This window comes from Apium graveolens, chromosome 9 (assembly GCF_009905375.1).
Source record: "Apium graveolens cultivar Ventura chromosome 9, ASM990537v1, whole genome shotgun sequence".
NCBI lineage: Eukaryota > Viridiplantae > Streptophyta > Magnoliopsida > Apiales > Apiaceae > Apium > Apium graveolens.
The window spans coordinates 125,453,231-125,475,283 of NC_133655.1; the positions used below are offsets into that span (position 1 = coordinate 125,453,231).

General features: G+C 33.8%; 1 protein-coding gene and 1 pseudogene across 1 annotated transcript; both read left to right on the top strand.

Moving 5' to 3' along the window:
* The first annotated feature begins 1,164 nt into the window (after positions 1–1,164).
* On the top strand, positions 1,165–2,319 carry LOC141685554 (uncharacterized). Its single transcript, XM_074490648.1, has one exon. The coding sequence runs from the start codon at positions 1,165–1,167 to the stop codon at positions 2,317–2,319; it is 1,155 nt and encodes a 384-aa protein (XP_074346749.1).
* A 2,951-nt stretch (positions 2,320–5,270) lies between these two features.
* Positions 5,271–19,448, top strand: LOC141684544 (WD-40 repeat-containing protein MSI4-like; annotated as a pseudogene).
* Positions 19,449–22,053: the final 2,605 nt, after the last annotated feature.

Genomic DNA, 22,053 nt, shown 5'->3' on the forward strand with positions numbered 1-22,053 from the left:
CGGTCAACCTCGGATTAAAGCGGGTCAAAATCCGCCTAGGCGGTCCAAATCGGCCAAAAAAAATCTTTCATATGGTAAAAGAAAATGAGGGCATTATAGGTAATTCACAAAACAAAACAAATAAATATTTATTTTGAAAATAGGTAGATATTTATGAGAGTAGTTACAGAGTTACGCGATACCCAAATTAAGCTCCTGTTTCCCTAATTCTCTTCGCGAAGATAGGTAAGTTCTTCAAGTTCTCATCTCTATTTCACAAATTGATATGGTTAATTACATCCCCATTTTTAGTTTTCTTCACCAATGCTTATAATGTATTGTATAAGTATATATCTGTACCATTGTGGCTTGTAGGCTTGTATAGTGTTAGGTCACACTTTCACTGTAGAGGGGGTGAATACAGTGTTTATTACAATCAAATCAAACTTCAAGAACTTATGTAACAGAAAACAAACTTTATTGAAACAATAAACTCTGTTACAATCTGGAACTGTTATCTCTCAGTGATGAACAACAAATCACGAGAGCTGCTAGGGTTACAGTAAATAATATTCTCGATATATTATAACACCTCTAGTGTAAACCCTATGTCTGTGTTTATATATTACACAGTTACAAGATAATCGCTAATTGATATGGAATATAATTCTGCTTCCTAATATATATCAATCAGATATCTTTTCTTCCAAGTATTCCATTCTTTACGGAATTCCTTCTTCATGCATATCTCTTCTTATGTTTATCTTGATCTTCTTAACTTTAATCAGCTACTGTCCTTATCTGATCGTCCTTCAGCACTTAAGTTCTGATATCTATCTCCTGATGCTTATCTCCTGATAACATAAGTACTGATATCCCTTAAGTCCTGACGTCCAGTATAAGTACTGATCAGTTAAGTACTGATTTGTCCTGTTCAAATAAGATCTGAAATCTAAACATAAAACATATTAGCCATGACATTATCAAATATATCTAACATATAGACTCGACGATTCGTTGATTTTTCATTCGTTATATACTTATATTTACATGGGTTAGTGTTCTTGTGTTGTTAATTGATTTGTATTTTCTTGTTGTTGCTTGTTATCCGTTATATCTTGTTAGTTGTTTCTCGACAAACAAATTAAGTTATGATTTTTGTGTTATGTTTGTGTGTATACAAAAATGGACAATTCCTCTACACCTGCATCTAATTCAGAAGCTGTTGGTTCAGTCACCTCTTTAAAAAGAAAATCTGATGATGTTGGTTGGGAGTTCTGTGAACTAGCAGTTACAAATGATCCAGAAAAAGTGAAGTGTAAACTATGCAATAGAGTGATCAGTGGAGGTGTCCATCGGCTAAAACAACATATTGCCCATATTAAAGGAAATGTGGCCTCTTGTCAAAAAGCTACTCCAATTGACAAAGCAAAGTGTATGCAAGCATTACTTCATCTGAAAAAGAAAAAAGAAGAAAAGAGGGAAAAACTTCATGAATTGCAGGAGCGTGTTAATATTTCTGAAAAAAGCTCAAATGAAGTTGAGATTCTTGAAAGTTGTACGACACCATATTCGCTCGGTCCCATGGATAGCTTTGCCAGACCAATATCTCCGGCAGATTCATTGGTTGAATCTCGCAAAAAACTGAGACAACAAAATATTAATGATGTCCTATTTAAGAAAATGACTAGTGAGGTGCATGCGTACTTGGCACGCTGGGTGTATGAATCTGCAATACCTTTTAATGCTGTCAATAATGACGTATTTCAGCAACTTCTTGAGGCTGTGGGTCAATTTGGTCCTGGGTATATTCCGCCTACTCAATATCAACTTAGGGAGCCTCTGTTAAAGCAAGCAGTTGAGACAACTAAGGAAACAGTTAAGAAACAAGAAGAAGAGTGGAAAAAAAGTGGTTGTTCAATTATGACAGATGCATGGTCTGATAGAAAGCGGCGGAGTATAATGAACTTATGTGTTAATTGCAAACTTGGCACAACAGTCTTATCTTCTATCGAGAGTTCAGCTGATGCTCATACAGGAAAATATATCTTTGATTATGTGGACAAATGGATTGAAGAAGTTGGTTCAAAGAACGTTATTCAAGTAGTAACGGATAACGCGTCTAACAATATGGCAGCTGCAAAACTCTTAAATGATGCTAGCATGGCTCAAGCATGGATTGTAGAAGCAGATGAGGAAGATTTTGGATCTCAGTGGTCTACTAGCATTGTAGATGAAATATTTCGAGATCTTGATGAAGATAATTTTGAATCGGATGATGAAGAAGTTAATGCAGAATTAACATTCGAAGAAGATGAGGAAATTAATTGTCACTGGTGAATTAAATAGTAAGTATTAAACTATTAGTGTAACTTAATATTAGTTGTTGTCTATAGCCTGTAAATCTATTTTTGTTTCCCTTTGTTCTTGTTAAACTATAGACTATAGTACTGCAGTACTGTGACAATTGATAGCAAAACATTATGTTCCACTTTAATCTATCTTGTAAGTTTGTTATGACTTATGTGATCAATGCTTGAATGAATGAAAAAAGGCTTGTCAAATGTTATATTTTGTAATAACATATATATAATTAATTTTATAAAATAAAAATAATATTTATATATGACCGATTAATGCTCCGATTAATCCTTCCGATTAATTCCCGATTTCCCGATTAATCGCTAGAAGGTACCCTAACCGCCCTGGGACGCCTAGCGATTTCTTGAACATTGCCAGATCTAACCAAAAATCAGAATTTTTCAAAATTACGGATCGAGGACCGGACCGTTATAGACATGTTTAATTATCATTTATATAAAATTATTTTATGTAATTTATATATAATTTTTCTTTTTATGTAATTTATATATAACTTTTCTTTCATATTTAAATACATAAAAAAATTTTGTTACTTCGTATAAAAATAAATTTTTTAAAGTAAATATATATTTTATTATTTTAGAAGTAAATATAATACAATTTTTATATTTATGTTTTTTATTTAAATTTGAATTTGGATAAGGGTTTACTTCCCCAACCATGGTTGGTTGGGGTTTTTTCAGAGGCAGCTCATTAAATCATTACGGAAGGACGCAATGATTCATTGCGGAAAGTCCTTTCCCGATGATTCATTGCGGAAGGTCTTGAATATGAGAGCTGATAAATTTTATTTTGTGTAGTTAATAGTTTTTATTCGATTAAAACTCAAAAATAGGTATAACCGAGAAAATTTCAAGCAATTAAGGCTATAACAAAAGCAATTTCTTGTTATTCTCCTTCCACAAGTAAATTTATATTATTTTCATTTTTTATGATTTTTTAAAATAATTAAATTTGAAAATTCGAATTAAGTGATAAAAAAGGAAAATATTTTTTTAAGAAAACATTCCAGAAAAAATGTTGGGAAATAAAAACTTTGAGAAAATAAATATTTTAATTTTGTTGACTAAATTTATGTTAATTTTAATTTTTTATGAATTTTTGAAGTAATTTAAATATGAAAATTAGTGTAGTAATAAAAAAAATTCAAAAAAACCAGAAAAATACGAACATATTTTTTTTAGAAAATAAATAGTGTAATTTTGTTGGCAAAAAATTTATATTATTTTCAATTTTTATAATTTTTTTAAGTAATTTATATTTGAAAATTCGAAAAAAAGGTTGGTGAGAATTCATTTAATACTTCTTCCGCAATGATTCATTGCGGAAGGAGGTAAGCGAGAATGCATTTAATGCTTCCGCAATGAATCATTGCGGAAACATATTCCTTCCGCAATGAATTATTGCTGAAGCAATGAATTTATTTTTAATTTTTTTAAATAAATTTTTCGTGTCACAAAAAAAATAAATTAAAATTCATTATAAATTTGATACCCCTTGTTGATTTTATATAAATTTTTGATTTTATATAAATTTTTGATATCATTTTTAAAAAAAAAATTAAACATAAATATTGTTTATTTTACCTTCTATTTTGATAAAATAAGTACACTAAAAAATAAAAATAATAACAATTTAACAAATATAATATTAATTTTAAAATAATTTATTTATGATATAAAGTCCATTTACAAAAGAATAATATACAATTATGCATCAAAATATTTTAACACATCATAATCACGAATGAAGTACTTTGAGTATAAATTCTATTATTTGTTTCGAAATGGAAAATTTTATACATTTAAATTTGAAATATATATATATATATATATAAATTCAAATATAATAAATAAACTATTTCCAAAGTGGGTTTCTTATGTTCACATTTATATCTTTCAAAAAATATTTTATAAATTTAGTAAAAATATATTTCATTAAATAATACAATATTAATAATACATGAACTCGGTATGATTTTTATTCATGAACTCATGGTGTCATGAGTTTACGAATCAAAAACCTTCTCGAATATACGTTTTTTGGAATAATTTAATAGTACTAAATATTAAATGAGTATTATTATTTTTAAATTATAATTTTATTATTCAGTGTTACATATTTTTACTAAATTTATGAAATACTTAATTTTTTATAGTTGAATTATTTAATATTGAAAACATAATTTAATATAATGCAAGAATGTTATATTTATTTTATTTTAAAATAAGTAAAACAGGAAATAGTTTCCGGGAAGTCCACTTGACTTCCGCAATTTGTTGGAACTTTTGCCTTTATATAGTTTGGTATAAATCCTAAATAAGAGTAATAAATTCGAGAATAATGGATTAGAATGTCATTTTCGAGTGTTAAATGACCCAAAATGTTACTTTTGAGAATAATGGTCCGAAATGTCACTTCATAAAGGCACTTCGTATTCCGTTTTGTGTTTTTTTTAAATGCAAAACGGTACATAGTTACCATTTTGGCACTTTATTTTTTTAATTTTTTTTATAATGTGCAAAACGTTAGTTGAAGTAGCGTTTTGACTCAAAACGATTATATAATGTTTTGTATCAAAACCGTTTTGGATATATAATCCAAGTCGAGAGAAGCACACCCCCTTTAGATCTTTCTATTCACTTGATCTACCGCTTTGCATATAAAAAAAATTCAAAATGTCAAAACGCTACACGAAGTACCGTTTTAGATATTTTACATATACATTACACGATATACCGTTTTGAACTGATATTTAGGACCTTTTTCAAGCCGAAAGTAACATTTGCCCTGAATTTTATGCGTAAAACAAAAGAAAGAGTGGGTAACGATTGTTTAAAGAACAGGAGGAAAAGTAGTAGTGGGAAAGAGGAGAGGGAAGGCGGGAAATAAAAAAAGAGGGGAGGCGGGGAAGCGACGAGGAGAGTGGGGGGAGAGAGAGAGAGAGCAGGGAGAGAGAGCGAGAGAGAGAGGATGAACATTTCAGGTTGGAATTCAGAGAAGAGATACACACAGTGGAAATCGCTAGTACCTGTTCTTTATGACTGGCTCACCAATCACAGTCTTCTCTGGCCTTCCCTGTCTTGCCGGTCCCATTCACAACTTGTTATTGTAATCTCTCTTTTATTCTTATCATTAATGTTGACTCCTACCTGTACTACATGTTTAATTTTAATTTGGTTTGATAAATGTATGTTGTTATAGATGGGGTCCTGTGATTGAACAAGCTACTTACCAGACTCGCCAACGTCTTTACCATGCTTCTTTTATAGTTTCGTCCTCCATAGTTTTACCATGCTTTCCTTCATTTTTTTTGTTTGATTCAACTTGATGGTATTTTGTATTAATTTCTATTTTTGCTTTTATCCGTCTGCCAGACAGATGGCACGGTCCCTAATACGCTTGTTATCGCAAACTGTGAAATTGTTAAACCTAGGGTTGCAGCTGCAGAACACATTTCGGAGGTTAATTTTGTATCAATGTACCTTCCCTTTTTTGTTTTTTTTTCCTGTTTAACTAGGTTTGTCTAATTCTGACAAAAAAAACTAGGTTTGTCTAATTTTACTGATTTTTCGATTAATCCGGCTCTCATTTGATTCCATATATAGTATAGTTCAATGAAGAGTCGCGTTCTCCCTTTATAAAGAAGTTCAAGACCATTTTGCATCCCGGCGAGGTATTTACCACTTCTATAACTCTCTATCATATTTTTTACCTTATTTTATTCAGTATAGCTATTCACGTCGTGATTTATTTGAATATGTAAAGAAGAAAGGGATCAGTGGCATAAAATGTAGCCAGCCTTTGTCAACTAGAGTCGTTGAGAAACGGTTGTCCTCACTAACATAATAATATCTCATTTAAAAATGACTCAAATTTGATTAAAAAGAGTCGCCTACGCTTGCAATGGCATTCTAAGATATTCTATTTGCTTAAATGTTATTTGGTTTTTGATACGCATTCCAAATCATAATTTCAGGTGAATCGGATTAGAGAACTTTCTCAGAACAGCAACATACTAGCTACGCACACTGACAGTCCTGATGTATGAAATTAGTTTTCCGATATATTTATTTTCATTGAAGTTGCAGCTTTTAAAATAGATACTTATACAGGTATTGAGAATTTAGATACCTTATAGTGACTTATAGTTCTTGTTTACTTTTAAATAAGGTCCTCATTTGGGATATTGAAAGTCAACCTAATTGTCAGGCTAACCATCTCGTCCAAATTTGGTGCGTAAACTTTATAACTTTTGCTCCTTCTGCAATTGTATCAATATTAGTGTTTTTTCTGCTAGCTCAGTTTCCTTTCATAGTTTTGCCTATTTCGGGGTTTGCTATAATGCTAATCGTTCAAAAAGATTGAATTATGATGCTGCCTAAATTTGTACTCCCCTTTGTTTAGTTTATCTTTCCTAACTTATTAATTGTCATTGTTCAGATACTGACTGGGCACAAGGAAAATGCAAAATTTGCTCTAGCTACGTGTCCAACTGAACCCTTTGTACTTTCTGGAGGTATAATTTTTTTACTACTTCAAAAGTCCTCTTTGTTGGGGTTAAACCCAATAGGTAGTATGGTCTTGGTGATAGAAAACATAATTGAATTGAGTAATAATTGTATGGGTAGACAATTATTATCATAATTGAGTTGGGTAATAATTGTATGTGTTGACAATTATTATTATAATGGGAATGGGTAATAATTGTATGGGTAGACAATTATTATTGTAATTAGATTATGTATGTCTTGTTGGCTAAGTTTGTGATGACTATATATACATAGTCATGTTATTGTTTTGATGTATGCTTGAGTATTGTTTGACTTAAGTATCGCTTGAGTGAATACCGTTTGGTGAGATTGATTGTATTATTGATAATTGTTTTGATTAATAATATAAGTTGGGACGTAGGTTTTTCCGCGTCATATATTGAGTGTGTGTTTTGCATTGTTTGTTGGGTTCTATACTTGTGTGTGTTCCTCCTAACAATTGGTATCAAGAGCCAAGGTTCATGATGGAGAAGGTTGGGGGATTTGAAATTGAATTGTTTAATGGAAGAAACAATTTTACCTTGTGGCAAAGTACGGTAAAAGATCTGTTAATTCAACGAGGGTTATATGCGACTCTCGGAGGGAAGAAGCCTACTGAAGTTGATGATACAAAGTGGGGAGACATGAAGTTACGTGCGGCATCAACGATCCGGTTGGCCCTTGCACCGGAAATCAAGTATGATGTTCTTGAAGAGGACAATCCCAAGAATTTGTGGGAGAAGTTAACGAAGACTTATCACTCAAAGTCTTTGGCCAACAAGCTGTTTCTCAAGAAAGATTTGTTTGGGCTCAAGATGGAAGAAGACGGAGATTTAAGAGATCATCTGAATCGTTTTAATGGCTTAATCAACCAGCTAAATAATTTGGATGAAAAATTAAAGGATGAGAACAAAGCTATTCTACTACTAGTGTCTTTACCGAAGAAGTATAATACTGTGATGACTTCTTTATTGGTTGGGAAAACGAAGTTAGATTTGGATGAGACTATTGTTGTTCTTCTGGAGGCCGAAAGATTGATGAAACAAGAATCGAGTGACACATCTGATGGAAGTGCATTTGTGGTACGTTCGCGTGACACGGAAAAGAAGTATGCTAAGAAACATAACCCTAATATCATGTGTTTTTATTGTGAGGAATTGGGTCATATACAATTTATGTGTCCAAAGGCAAGAGAAGACTTGAGAGAGTTGAAGAAAAATCGAGGGGGTAGTGTTTCGCTTGTAGAAGCTGATGAAGATGTTCTTTTGGTTCAAGAAGAGAAGGGATCAAAAGAAGAATGGGTGCTTGACTCGGGATGTTCTCATCACATATGTGGTAGGAGGGAGTGGTTCTCGTCCTATAAAAAGTGGAGTAAAGTGCACTTTGTGTACTCGCACTATGGTGAAGACACCACTTGCAATATTACAGTTCAAAAACAACCAACTGAAATATTACATTTCTATTTTCGTTACGGATGAATGCAATCCGTTAAATCTTATTAATGCCGTGAGGGTATTTCAGTAAACTCAAGTCTCAACGGTCAGATTGGGTATATGCATATAAACATTTCACTGTATGTATCTCCTTCATCAGTCTAAACCTAATTTCCAAATTACATCCCACCCAAACAGAAATATGGCAGCTACAGAAGACATTTTGGATCTCGCTTGTGATTGTGATCGAATGAGTGTGGTTAAAACTCGTTGGTTTGGTGTGAACGCGGGTCGGAGGTTTCGCGAATGTGGGCAGCAATCTTGTGCGTACTTTGTTTGGATTGATCCACCCCTTGGAGCTCGTGTTGTTGAGGCTATTGAGGAGTTACACGAAATGCATTTTCAAGCTCTTCGAAGGAACAGTCGCAGGAGGGACAGTTTGATTGAAAGGCATGAAGCTGAGACTCTTAATTTGAAGCGAAAACAAGGTTTTATGGTGGTTGCTATGTTTATTGTCTTCTCTGTGATGATGAGTACTGGACTTGCTTCAGTTATGCCTGATAATGTGGTTGATGATTACGAGTCCGATGAAGATGCTTAAGATCTTAAGTTTAAGGTTTTTGTCGGTGTGTTTTGTCTTTTAGCTATGTTCATGAAGATGCTTAAGATTTTATGTTTATTGTCTTAATGTATTCGAATTGTACTCTGATGACTATGTTATTCTCTGTAATGTATCTGATATTTCATTTTTGAATTTGACTGCTATATTTGACAATGTATTGTAATAGAATTTTAACTTTTCAATAAAACAAAAGAGGTCAATTCATTGCAAATTGTAACATAAGGTTCCATACCAAGGTTGACCATAACAAAAGAAGGTTCATGTAGAACATAACCATGAGTCATGACTACAAAGGTTCTATTACATCCATACCAAAAGAGCCAAACTAAGGTTCATATAGACCATAATAAAAAGTTAGCATCAAAACAAGCATTATCTTCTCAAGATGGTTGATCAACATTCACAATCATTAGGTTATTTACAACTTCCAAACAGGTTTCTGCTTAAGCCTACTTTCCCTTTTCTTCTTTGCTAGCTCCAGATTCCTCAAACTTGTAACACTGGCCTTGTCTTTAGTTGTGAATCCAAGTGCTTGAACACCAAGAGGATTGTTTGTGCCTTGTTGAGTGTTGGTATTGGTGAAGACACCACCTTGACTGCCTTCTCCAAGTGTAGTGGACCTTGTTGCTCTCCTTTCACCACTTTGTCCACCTTGATTTGGAGTTTCTTGGCCTCCCTGACTGGCTTCTCCAACTGTCCTGGAGTTTGAAGCCTCCTTTCCACCACCAACTTCAGCTGTCTTTGCCTTCTTGGTCCTAGTTTTCACTTGCTTCTCACAGCCATTAGCTTTGTCATGTGCCTGTGAACATAAGAAGTACATACTCTTCATATACTACTCCTGATGTGCACACATTATCATATTGAGATAATGAAAAAACAACATACCTTAGCAGGACAAGTCCTCATGTTATGAGAATATTCAGTGCAATAAGAGCACCTGACTTTGGTGTTCTGTCTTTTTAACCTTGTAGCCCCAGGGGTGGTTGCATCATTGGTTTTGTTCCTTGATTTCTTTGGCCTTCCTGTTTGTACCTTGAGTACAGGTGGTAATGGCTTAGGGTATGTTGCATCCCATTCTTCTTCACCACAAATAGGATCAAGAATGTGGTTGTATGTTGCAAGGAAACTATCCTTTGAGTAGCAAGCATGAATATACTCCTCATAATTTTTCTTAGACCATGCTATGCAAGCACATGCATGGTAACATGGTATACCTGAGATCTCCCATTTCCTGCATGCACACCTTTTGGCCTCCAGGTCCACCACCATTTGGTAACCCCCATCACTCATAGTAACCAGGTACTTTGCACCTCCAGACCATACCACATGACAACCTTTAATCAACTCAACAACTCTGCAAACAAAATATTAGGCATTAACAATTAGTATCACATAAACTTAAAACATGACACTGCAACATAGTTAGTTGAAGACACTTACTTATTCAGTCTTCTCATGGCATTAGGGCAAATAGGGTTCAAGACATAACTATTAAGCATCTTGTCCCTCCTTTTTTGTATCCTTTTCATGACATCAATATGTATGCTTTGTAGCATTGACAGAATAGGCAAGTCTCTATATTTTCCAATGGTGCTATTAAATACCTCACATTGGTTATTTACAAACTGGTCAGATTTAGGTGTCAATCTGAAGGCACTTCTACTCCATTGAGTTCTTGGTTTTTCAGATAACCAATCATAGCATTTCTTTGATAACTGCCAATACATGATTTTATAATGAATAAGCAAACAATTCAAGAAAGTATGACTAATGATTAATAACCAAATGACTAATGACATGGAATGATAACAACTTACCTTTTGCAACTCATCCATGTGCTTCTTAAATGTGTATTCAGTTGTAGCCCTAGCTGCTTTCCAGAGAATCATCCTGACACCAATGCCTTTGTGTTCTTTCCACATGTTTCTGTACAAGTGCATAACACAGAACCTATGTTCTGCATTAGGCACAATAGTTTCCAAGGCATTAATCAAGCCTTTCTGCCTATCAGATATAAATGTCCAGCTGCTGTCATTCTCAATGTTCAAGTCTTCAACTACTTGCTTTAAAAACCAATTCCAGCTCTCACTGTTCTCAGCTTCCACCACTGCCCAAGCCAAGGGATACATCCCATCATTAGCATATGTTCCAATAGCTGCTAATAATTGGCCACCATAAGGGCCCTTTAAGTGGCACCCATCTAGCCCTATTAGTGGCCTACAACCCTCTCTGAATCCCTTCTTAACTGCTCCAAAGCAAGTATAGAATCTTTTGAATCTTTTATGTCCAACCTCTTCTGCACCACCAGCATCTTCAGTCATCACCAAGACAGTGCTATCAGGCAATGCTTTCAATAAAGCATTAGCATAGTCCCAAACTCTTGAATACTGCTCCACATGCTTCCCATTAATTGTCTGCAATGCCTTTCTTTTAGCCCTAGCAATTGCATAAATGCTCACATGACAACCCCAATCATTGACAACCTTTTTCAGAAAAGCTTGCAAAGGCCATGTGGGGTTCATCCTTATGTCATTTTCATAGTAATTTGCAATCCATTTAGAATTTATCTGTTTCTGATCAAAAGTTTGAGTGCATGTATGTTTGGGGTCATACACTCGAACTTGATAAGTGTCAGACCTCTGCATCTTGTTTGCATAAATATTCCACTTGCAACCATTAGAGCACACAAACTTCACTCTTGAACCATAATTTCTTTTCTGCACTACAGGCCTTCTTTCAACAATGGCTTGCTTCTTTACTGCCTCTCTGAACACCTTTGCACTTGCAAATAACTGCCCCAACTCAAACTTTGGATGCCCCATCTCACTCTTCTCATCAAAAACAGACCACTTAATCTCTTCTTCATCTGTGGAGTTAGCAGCCATCCTCTCTTCTTCACTGTCTGCATATTGTGTAGAGTCAGTTGAATATTCTACATTTCGAACTGTCCCCATGTCATCTGTAACCCTTGTTTTCCCCTTGTCAGTCATGTTTCCTTCTCCTTTTGCTTTTCCTTTTCCTTTTACAGTATTATTGTTTGCTTTCTCAACTTCTTTTGCTTCTCTTTTTTTAGCCCTCTCATTCTTATAGAAACAAACATCATCATCTGTGCTGTCAACATTGGAGGAGTCACTGTGAAATGAATCATCAGTCAACTCATCTTGACACACCACAAAATCTTCATCCTCTGGGTCAGTATGATCACTAAACACCTCTTCATCATCTACAAGATGTTCAACTTCACCTTCATTCTCTGGATTCTTTTCTACATCTGCATTCTCTGCATTTTCCTCCTCATCTGCTTCATAGTCAAAAAGACCCTCATACACACACATTTCTCTAAGAAAATCTTCAGAATTGAGGTGGTCATTCTCCACAAATTCCAAGTTAGGATCTTGTGAAGGGTTGTACTCCTGTGACACTTTCCCATCAGGTGTGACTACTGCTAGGGGTTTAGAAGCAATGGAAACAGCAAAAACAAACACCAACCTTGAAGGTGGCACAAGTTCACACATGTCTAAAACATCAGCATCTGATTCTAATGTCCATAGACCATTGACCCAATCTGTTTTTGGAAATTTATAACTAAATGAATGACACCCATCTTGACCACATTCTGTTAGCATAGACTTTAACTCAATTATACTCATCATGTCTACATTACACCCGTCTATATAAACAAAATCTCCACCAACATAATTCCTAGGTTTTTCAGAGATGACCCCACCATAATACAGTTTAATTGTAAACAAATCTGCAGCTGAAAAGAATAACAAACAAAAACAGAAAGTGGGGAAAAAAATCACAAACATATACATAAAGGAGGACATAAACAATTCAATACACGTGAATGGGACCACTACCAGGCCAAAACCCTAATTTGTACTCGTCAAACACTAACAGTCAACAAACCTTAAAATTTATCAAAACCCTAACATACATATATGAAAAAACCTAACATTACATCTCAAGAACCCTTTTTTAATACAAATTAAAGAGATTGGGGATACCCTAATTTACCCTAAAATTACTGGAGATATCGAATACTTACGTGTATAACTGGGGCATTCATTTGGTGAGTAAATATCCCTTTCTTCCCTTGGACGAATTAACCAACTCATGCTTACTAGATTTTGGATCACCCTTCTCTTCAGTTTGCTAGATTTTTTAACTAAAGTAAATGTTGCAAGAAAATGGAAAAAGAGGAGGCGAAAAGGTACTGGTAAAAGCCCGCGTAATTGGTTTATGTGGAAAAGACGATGAGGCCCTCCACTTTTGGTCACGGCGTTAATAAAATTTAACGGATTGCATTCATCCGTAACGAAATAGAAATGTAGTATTTCAGTTGGTTGTTTTTGAACTGTAATATTGCAAGTGGTGTCTTCACCAAAGTGCGAGTACACAAAGTGCACTTTACTCTAAAAAGTGTGAGGGAAAGATTGTAACTTTACCGAACGGTAAAACGGTAAAGGTTGCTGGCATTGGTGAGGTAACAATGAAACGTCACAACGGTCGTGTTCAGAAGTTAACTCAAGTAAGATACATACCGGAGTTAAATTGAAATCTGATTTCGTTGGGTAAATTAGTTGATTTGGGATATACTGTTATGATGAAGAACGGTATGTTGAAAGTCACTAAAGGAGATTTAGAGATACTCAAAGGTCGAAAAGATAAGAGAAATCTTTTTGTACTAGGAGGGGTTATTGTTCGAGGGGAGGTATTGGGCGATTGACGTCGATGGCTTGATGGTGACCGTTAATTCGGTTGTGCATGAAATCATATTGGGTTGAAGGGGAAGATTGTTGGGGTTAAACCCAATAGGTAGTATAGTCTTGGTGATAGAAAACATAATTGAATTGGGTAATAATTGTATGGGTAGACAATTATTATCATAATTGAGTTAGGTAATAATTGTATGTGTTGACAATTATTATTATAATGGGAATGGGTAATAATTGTATGGGTAGACAATTATTATTGTAATTAGATTAGGTATGTCTTGTTGGCTAAGTTTGTGATGACTATATATACATAGTCATGTTATTGTTTTGATGTATGCTTGAGTATTGTTTGACTCAAGTATCGCTTGAGTGAATACCGTTTGGTGAGATTGATTGTATTATTGATAATTGTTTTGATTAATAATACAAGTTGGGACGTGGGTTTTTCCGCGTCATATATTGAGTGTGTGTTTTGCATTGTTTGTTTGGTTCTATACTTGTGTGTGTTCCCCCTAACACTCTTCTGAGTCACATTATATAATTTGCAGTGGAGCCCCTTCAGGCTGACAGATGTCAATGAGTAATGTATCTAATTTACGAACATTTCTATTTAATTTATTAATGTGTCTTCATATCAAAATTTTCCAAGTATATAAATGGGATACTAGCTGATGGTTCTGTATAAGCAAAACATCATGTTTTACATTGCTTAAACAAGTACAGGCTAATCATTTTTACTAACAATGTGCAAAAAACTATACTGAGAATCTTCCACCCTTGCAGCTTGTATTAGTAGTAAATGAATATATGCATGTTATTACTTAAAACTTAAAAGAAGGGATTTCCAAGTTTTTCATAAATTAATATAATAGACAGAGGCACAGGCATATTTTTACACATGGATATGCAGATACTGTCTATTTGTACATTTGAACTATTTACTATATTTGCAACATTAATTAGATTTATATTATTGTATATCCATTGATAAAAGTCAAAAAATGTGCATTGACGTATTTACTTCCTGCAGCTAAAAATTTGAATTTTGTTCACATGAATGTAACCATAATGCACAAGGGATACATCTAAAAAGTTAATATTGTAATAACTATATGGCCTGCAATTTCAGGTGCAGGTAATGGCTGGTGTAAAGCATTATATGTTTTCATATATTGATATCAATGTCTGTTGCAGGGAAAGACAAGTCTGTAATACTATGGGGTATACATGATCACATATCCACTCTGGCAGCAGATCCAAGATCCACAAAATCTTCCGTACAAGCCCGAGGAACTTTCCAAGGGCATGAAGAAACTGTTGAAGATGTGCAGTTTTGCCCCACAAGGTATCTGGCATGATCACTCTGAATGACCTAAATTAAAGAAAACATTATGATTTGTTTTTTTATGGGTCATTATAGAAATTACACCAGAGGAAGATATGTGTGAGAAGATAATAATGATTGCTGCTCTTCTTATCCTTTTTGTAACCCAGTAAATCTACTCTATATGTCTAATGTTTCTTCACTTGACTTAAATTGTTATATCCTGAAGTGCCCAGGAGTTTTGCAGTGTTGGTGACGATTCATGCCTTATCTTGTGGGATGCAAGAAGCAGTTCTACTCCAGTCATCAAGGTCGAGTTCATTTCTCTGTTTCATTTTATTTAGGACCATTAGTTATAAATAAACAACTTGATTGCAGTTCTCCTTTTTAAGAAAAAGGTTGGAATTATTAAAATCCTGATAAGCAATCATAGGTCTCACCCAATTTTCCAAAGTAGCATGCATAGAGGTTACTAAATTAGCATTTGCCTTACATTACCCAGCAATATATATTCGAACTTGTTTGCAGTTCGTAGTCAGAGATGGACAAAAGATTTGACATAAGTGAAGTGACTAGAGTAGTATTCAGTGGAGAACCAGAGAAACGAGAGAACTGTCAGAACCAAAGATTTTGCACAACTGAAAAGTCAAAATCCAAAGGCTATGCACTTTTTCTGTATACTGGTGATGCAAATTTTGTGCAAAATCGTTGCTTCTCACGGTTCTGTATTTCTTCTTCGAACCAAAGTCAGGTGAATTAATAATAATAGAGACTAAAAAATACTGCTTGCAAACTGGTCAATACTATGGAAATTGAATTCACTAAACTATGTACTGGAGAAGCAGAAGTTTGAACTGAATTTTTATGATGCATACGTGAATTACCCCTAACAGAAGAATGTTGAGGTGAGGGAGAGTCATAGTTGTGAATGGACAAAAGAAATTCTTAATCCCTCATAGGATATCTCTGGAAGAGCCGAAGAGGCAATAGGAGCACTGTTTTTGCCACCTTATATTACTCTGACTGTACCTCTGATTGTAGCTAAGAACTTATGCACTAAATTATCTTGTCACATCCTACACATCACCTTTCGCTCTAAGCCAGGCTCTTCCACTGAGCTTAGAGCCTAAAATTTGTTTCCTCTATAGGTTGAGAGAGCTCACAATGCCGATCTTCACTGTGTTGATTGGGATCCTCTTGACGTAAACTTAATACTGTCAGGGTAGGTGTACTTTCTGTAGTTTTCTGTTTGTGTCTTTGTGCAATTTTTTAGTTCACAATGCAGACAAGTTATGACACCTTAAATAAGTTTGTTGTCTATTGTGGTGTCGAACTGTTCATTAAATAAGAGATTTAGTGACTTTTGTATCTAGATTTTCTGTCCGACTTAATGCCTTCAATTGTTTTTTTGGGGCTTTCAAGGTCTGCTGATAATACTGTTCGCATGTTTGATCGTCGAAACCTCACTTCAGGACCTATCAACATATTTGAGGGTCATACTGAAGCTGTCAATTGTGTACAGGCATGTATATATGTTCCTGACTTCCTGAATATTTTGGGTACGAGTTCTAGCTAGTTTTTCTTAGGTATTGATTTTTTTTTTGAAAAATGCTTCATCTTCAGTGGTCTCCAGATAGGTCATCTGTCTTTGGAAGTGCAGCAGAAGATGGGGTCTTAAACATATGGGATTATAAGCTGGTGCGGAACTTCAACTTTCATGCATCTACTATTTCAATTACCTTTTTATGGTCCTCCTATGAAAATAATATAAATTTGGATGAGGAATAGAAGTTCTGATTAGATAGTAGTACAACATATAAAGGAAAATGAAGTTCTGGGAAGTTGTTTATATAGAAACACTCAAAATTAGCAAGGATCTCTTTGAAAGATAAGATGGTATACGTAACAGGACATAGTAGAGGCTCAGGAGTCACATAACAAATGGGAAGAGATAGAGCATCGAATGTACCTTACTTTGCAAAGATGACACCTTGTTTCCAACATTATACAACAGTCACAACACAATAATTATCTTGTTAACCTTTCTAAGATTGTAAACGCCTAGTGTAATACCAAACTATAACCTACTGTGTATTTCAAACCTTTAATACCAGTTAAAACTAAATTAACTCTTGTATACATGTATCTCCGTGGTGTGCGCTTCAGTCTTCACATGTAGTATGATTGAGTTCAATGCTTACTTATAGATGGAATGTAGATGGTGGCTACCATATTTATTAGTATTAAGACCTAAAATGAAGTAGCAATTAAGGTTAGACCTGGAAAATCGCATACGGGTAGTTGACATACTGTGTATAAGAGTTGTTGACTAAGGATAGACATGTACTCATACCACATGCCACATGTACCGAGAATCTGGTAACACTGTTCTTCCTGAAGTATCAAAAATTAGGAAGTTTACAAATCTTAATCCAATATGACTATATCTTACGAAATGAGTTTGTATGCCAGATTGTATAGAGAGAAGATAGAAAACAGTTGGGATAGAAGCTTATGTATTGGACCTTGAATTATATTCATACTTTTCCAAGAAAATTCACTGCCTACACTATACATTTTACTATAACAGTAAATAGAATCTGATAACATCATAACAATATAAATTACTGCCTCCCTTTAACACTACTTACTGCAGTAAATATATTACTACTGCTGTAATTCTTCTACCAGTAATTTAGGCTAGGATGTCATTGTATTGGCATCATGCTATATCCTTGCTATTTTTGGTACTATATTTTAATTTGTACAGACATATTTTTTTTATTCCCTTCCTAAATCTCAAACTAAGTATTGAGTACTCCTAGTGATGCGTGTCCGACCTTTTGGTAATGGAACACTGCACTCTGTAAGGTCTAAATATCTTTGTTTAGAAACATTGGATTTTTTTATACCTATTGTATTAATCTAAAAGGATTATTCTTCATATTTAAAATTACAAATGCTTACAGAAAATGAATAAAAAACTTAAATGTACATGTACCTCAGCTTAGACTTGTTGACTATATGATCTCTTATTGGCCTTCAAATTTTAATGATATTTATTCTGATTTAGGTTGACCAGCAAAACAAGTCAACAGGCTTATTCTTTCGACATGCTGGGCACAGGTTACTGTTCTGTGCCTCTTTTGCTATACATATTAGAAAATTTTGTGTAAGATGCTCTTTGTTTAGTTATCAATTGCTCACGTGTAAAGTCTACACTGGCCTAATAACGTGTTTAAATAAGTTCTGGTGGCCATGATGTGCCACATTTAGGAGTAGCACATTATATTTAATTTTAAAAACACATTATATTATCAATTTAATATATATGGATATATATATATGTATTGTTCAAATAACCGGTGATTCATTGTAGGTTGTTTGCTTAGCTACGCAGCATCAACCTCTGTTCTTCAATAAAGTCTCCACTTTAGTAGATTCTCACCTAATTCAATTGTTATTTCTTGTAATACAGAGACAAGGTTGTTGACTTCCACTTCAATTCTTCTGACCCTTGGACGATTGTCAGTGTCTCTGATGATTCTGAAACGGAGGGTGGAACGCTGCAGGTGTGACTAGTACTCTTTTGCGTGTTCTTGTACTAACAAAAAAAGGCTTATTTGACTTCTGATGTCAAGATGACCATTTATAGTTGAAATCTTTTGATATGTTTATAAAATTAAACTTGGAAAAATCATAACCTTTAGCATTTTATGTATGGCCCGACACTTAAAGCTGGTGTAGGTATCCGTTATAGTTATTGTCTATACATCGACTGATACTGGTCTATGATGAAGGTTTTAAATTCCTATAATGCTAAAAATTTGGCTATGATGCGTCCGAAGTTTCTTTGATAAGCTTTCGGGTAACAGTGTAAACATTTTCATATAATGCAAGTTGTAATTATAATAAAAATACACGGAAATTAATTAATAAAGGTATCAAGTGTCTGTCGTTTCTTTGTTCATCAGATGATTCGCATGTTTATTAGGATTTAGGAGACTAATTGTTTAGTATTTCCTCCAGTGCAGAAAGCCATTTCAATTTTGGGCATAATGTGTAGTGTATGTTAGGTATCCTTCATTGCAGAAGCTGAGACTTGTTTTGGTGCAGATATGGCGGATGCTTGATCTGTTATACAAGCCAGAAGAGGAGGCTCTAGCTGATCTGGAGAAAATCAAAACTCAAATGCTAACATGATCCTCTTGATCTATCTAGTTTCTCTTAACCTGTACAGCTGGTTTCTAAAATCTACAAAGCTGATAATCAACCCGTTTAAGAATTCTATCCTTTTGCTGAAAACTGGCAGATGTCTGCTCTTTTCCGGATAATGTAGAACCTGGAAAGCAGCAAAAAACATGATCTTCAAACGTAATCAGTTTAATCTAGAGTTTCACAAGTAGAGTACATAACAGATAGCTCCATAATTACCCATTTCTATTTAATTTTGTACTTGGTAGTTGATCTTCTAAATAAACACGTTATCTGTGGAGTTCTTTAAAATTGTTTACGTGGAAAATCGTAATTTTCATATATAACTCCCGAATAAATTATGTCGGGGTTTTCCGCAACTTCGAAAATTTTCTGTATAATTTAACAGGATTTCATTTTACTTTCTTCAAAACTTTTTAAATAAAAAATTTCAATTTTTAAATTGATATCCTTCTTTTATACGACATAAATATCTCAAGTTCTAAACCGTTTAAATTCTCTTAAATTCTTCAAAATGACCCGTATTTTATAATATACAAAACGTTACACCTGCAAAGTGATGTACATAAAAAGTTACTAGAATTATTTTTATTCTATTTTATATTTCATTTTTGAAAGGAGGAATTAAATAATTTCTAAATTATTAAGAAGTTTATTTGAAATTCTCTTCCTTTCACAAAGTTAAAAGGATTCGCAGGCTTACGTTAGTCTGTGGTGTTTATCTGTATAAAAGCCCGCATTTCCGAACTATTAATTCAAAATATCAAACTAAAACAAAATATTATTACTAATCAAAAATCACTATTACAAAGTTGTCTATTACAAAAGCCTAGCTAACAGAAACTTAAAAGTCAATCTACTCCAATTCTAAGTCCACGACTCCAATGCTAACCAAATTGAGTCTTAGATGAAACCTGAAATTGAAAGAGGTGAGTTACAAAACTCAGCAAGAAAACAATCGACCAACTAGTAGGCCAAGTAACATAAACACATATAACAAAATACGATAACATATACAATACGGTATATGAAATAAACACTTTTAGTACATATTTTTATTCTTATTCGATACATACAATACACATATCACATAAATAACAATAATTTAAAATCCACAATTTATGCCACGACCACTACAACCCGGTGATAACGGTCCTAAATTTTCAGAAAACTGTCACTACAATCCGGTGACTACGGTCCTAAGTTCTTATTCGATATTTTCACAAACCATGTTACAAATCAAAGATCTTAAATTATCGCCGAGACACACAATACATACACAACAATACATATACTCTAACACATAATAATTTCAAATATATCATCACTTAGCCCATATTTTGTTAATCAAATATAAACGTATAATATACAATTTTGAAAACATTAGCAAAATTGATCGAAAACTTACCTCAAATATTGGTCAGACCTGAAATTAGCTTTTTTGACCCTCTAAATGATGTTATCTTGAAAAACACGAAATCGGAAAGTTGTAAAGAACGAAAAGAGCTTTCCAAAAAGTCCAGGATCACTGAATTCCGACTTACGATGAATTTTATACGGATTTTACAAGACTGCTGATTTTTGTGAATAAAGCCCTACGAATTTTATGAATAAAAACGAGAAAGACGAATATGGTGTATTTATAACGATACAAAACCTTATTTCTTAACCTACAAGTTATCCATATTAGAATCTGATCCAAATTTTAAGTCCATTACTCTAATTCAATTTTAAATCATAATCTTTATCTAATTTAAATCCTTTTTTCTATTATTATATTATTAATCGAATTCTAAAAATTACGGTATATTACATACTACCCTCCTTAAAAAGAATTTGGTCCCCAAATTCACAACAATCCTAAAGTTCGAGACCCATCTACCCCATCTACCCGTGATATATCAAAAGTCAAACTATGGTCCAGAGGAATGCATCCTAGAGAATGTACTAGTCCCATAGCTAGTACACTCCGAAAGACAACCTGACTCTGATACCAATTATAACAGCCCGCACTTCCGGACTATTAATTATAAAATACCAAACTAAAACAAAATACTATTACTAATCCAAAATCACTATTACAAACGTGTCTATTACAAAAGCGCAGCTAACGGAAACCCAAAAGTCAATCTACTCAAATTCTAAGTCCTCGACTCCAATATTAACCAACTTGAATCTTAGACGAAACCTGAAATTGAAAGGGGTGAGCTACAAAGCTCAACAAGAAAACAATCGATTCAACTAATAGGCCAAGTAACATGAACACATATAACAAAATACGATAACATATACGATACGATATACGAAATAAACACTTTCGGTACATATTCTTATTCTTATTCGATACACACAATACACATACCACATAAATAATAATAATTCAAAATTCACAATTCATGCCACGACCACTACAACCTGGTGACAACGGTCCTAAATTTTCAGAAAACTGTCACTACAATCCGGTGATTACAATCCTAAGTTCTTATTCGATATTTTCACAAATCATGGCACAAATCAAAGATCTTAAATTATCGCCGAGACACACAATGCATACACAACAATACATATATTCTAACACATAATAATTTCAAATATATCATCACTTAGCCCATATTTTGTTAATCAAATATAAACGCATAACATACAATTTTGAAAACACCGGCAAAATTGATCGAAAACTTACCTCAAATACTGGTCAGATATGAAATTAGCCTTTTTGACCCTCTAAACGATGTTATCTTGGAAAATACGAAACAAGAAAGTTGTAAAGAACGAAAAGAGCTTTTCAAAAAGTCTAGGATCACTGAATTTTGACTTACGATGAATTTTCTACGGATTTTACAAG

Bases quoted from the DNA above. Each gene is read 5' to 3' on its own strand.
- LOC141685554 (XM_074490648.1), top strand. From the start codon at position 1,165: ATGGACAATTCCTCTACACCTGCATCTAATTCAGAAGCTGTTGGTTCA.